Source organism: Acanthisitta chloris, unplaced genomic scaffold, assembly GCF_000695815.1.
Source record: "Acanthisitta chloris isolate BGI_N310 unplaced genomic scaffold, ASM69581v1 scaffold15236, whole genome shotgun sequence".
Taxonomy (NCBI): Eukaryota; Metazoa; Chordata; class Aves; order Passeriformes; family Acanthisittidae; genus Acanthisitta; species Acanthisitta chloris.
In genome coordinates this window covers 22,823-23,890 of record NW_008679935.1, presented here as the reverse complement: position 1 = coordinate 23,890, position 1,068 = coordinate 22,823, and the positions used below count along the sequence as shown (strand labels likewise).

At 48.7% G+C, this 1,068-nt stretch overlaps 1 protein-coding gene across 1 annotated transcript in view; it reads left to right on the top strand.

Moving 5' to 3' along the window:
• The window catches only part of TIMM44 (translocase of inner mitochondrial membrane 44 homolog (yeast)), an 11,467-nt gene that overhangs the window by 877 nt on the left and 9,522 nt on the right, over positions 1 to 1,068 (top strand). The window contains exons 3-4 of the mRNA XM_009077534.1: positions 334 to 483; positions 921 to 1,060. Coding sequence (XP_009075782.1) covers positions 334 to 483; positions 921 to 1,060 — 290 coding nt within the window. The remainder of the gene's footprint in view (positions 1 to 333; positions 484 to 920; positions 1,061 to 1,068) is intronic.

Genomic DNA, 1,068 nt, shown 5'->3' with positions numbered 1-1,068 from the left:
GAATGGGTTGGTTTCTTAGAGTGTGGTCAGAGCACAGGCACAACCCAGTGATTCCTCTGGGATTTGGAGGCTGGGGGATGATCCTTATGGATGTAGAGGGAAAAGAGATGTTCTTGAGATCCCATCTGCAGCTCTGAGGCCTCAAAATAAGGACATGGAGCTGCTGGAGAGAGCTGGGAGTGTTCAGACTGGAGAAGAGAAGCTCCTGGGAGACCTTAGAGCCCCTTCCAGTGCCTAAAGGAGCTCCAAGAGAGCTGCAGAGGGACTTGGGACAATGGATGGAGGGACAGGACACAAAGGGGGAATGACCTTTTCTGTTGTGTTTTGTTGCAGAGTTTGGATGAAGTGAGTAAAAGTGACATTGGCAGGAAGATAAAAGAAGGAGTGGAAGAAGCAGCCAAAACAGCCAAACAATCTGCAGAGTCTGTGACAAAGGGAGGGGAGAAACTGGGCAAGACAGCAGCCTTCAAAGCCATCTCTCAGGTACCTCATCCTGGGCTTCCACAGGGTCCAGCTCCATGGGAACAGCTCTGAACAGGGAAGTTAGGTGTAAGCTTTGTGCTGAGGATAAAATTAACCACACAACTCCCACAGCAAGACCTTGTGAGGCACTGGAAGGAGCTGATGAAGTCAGGAGATGTGTCTTGCAGGTCTGGCACTCCCTCAGCAGCCCTGGGGAGGTGTGAGGCTGTAAGAGCTGAGCTGCTGCAATGTGTTACTGGAGACACTGGTGTCTGTGTTTGTGGAGTAGAGCAGCAAATGTCTCCTGGAGATAAGTCCTGTGGGATTTGGGAACAAACTGCCTTGTTTAAGCCCTTTTTTTTTTTTGGAGAATATGTCTGAGGGTTTGTATGTTCTGATGTCATCCAGAGCAGCTATGGCTGCACCATCCAACCTAACAAGGATATTTTTCCTTTCAGGGAGTAGAAACTGTTAAGAAGGAAATAGATGAGAGTGTTTTAGGACAAACTGGGCCTTACAGACGACCAGAGAGACTCCGAAAGAGAACAGAGTACTCAGGAGAGAGGAGCAAAGAGGAGAGAATATTCGAGGCCAATGAGTATGTAT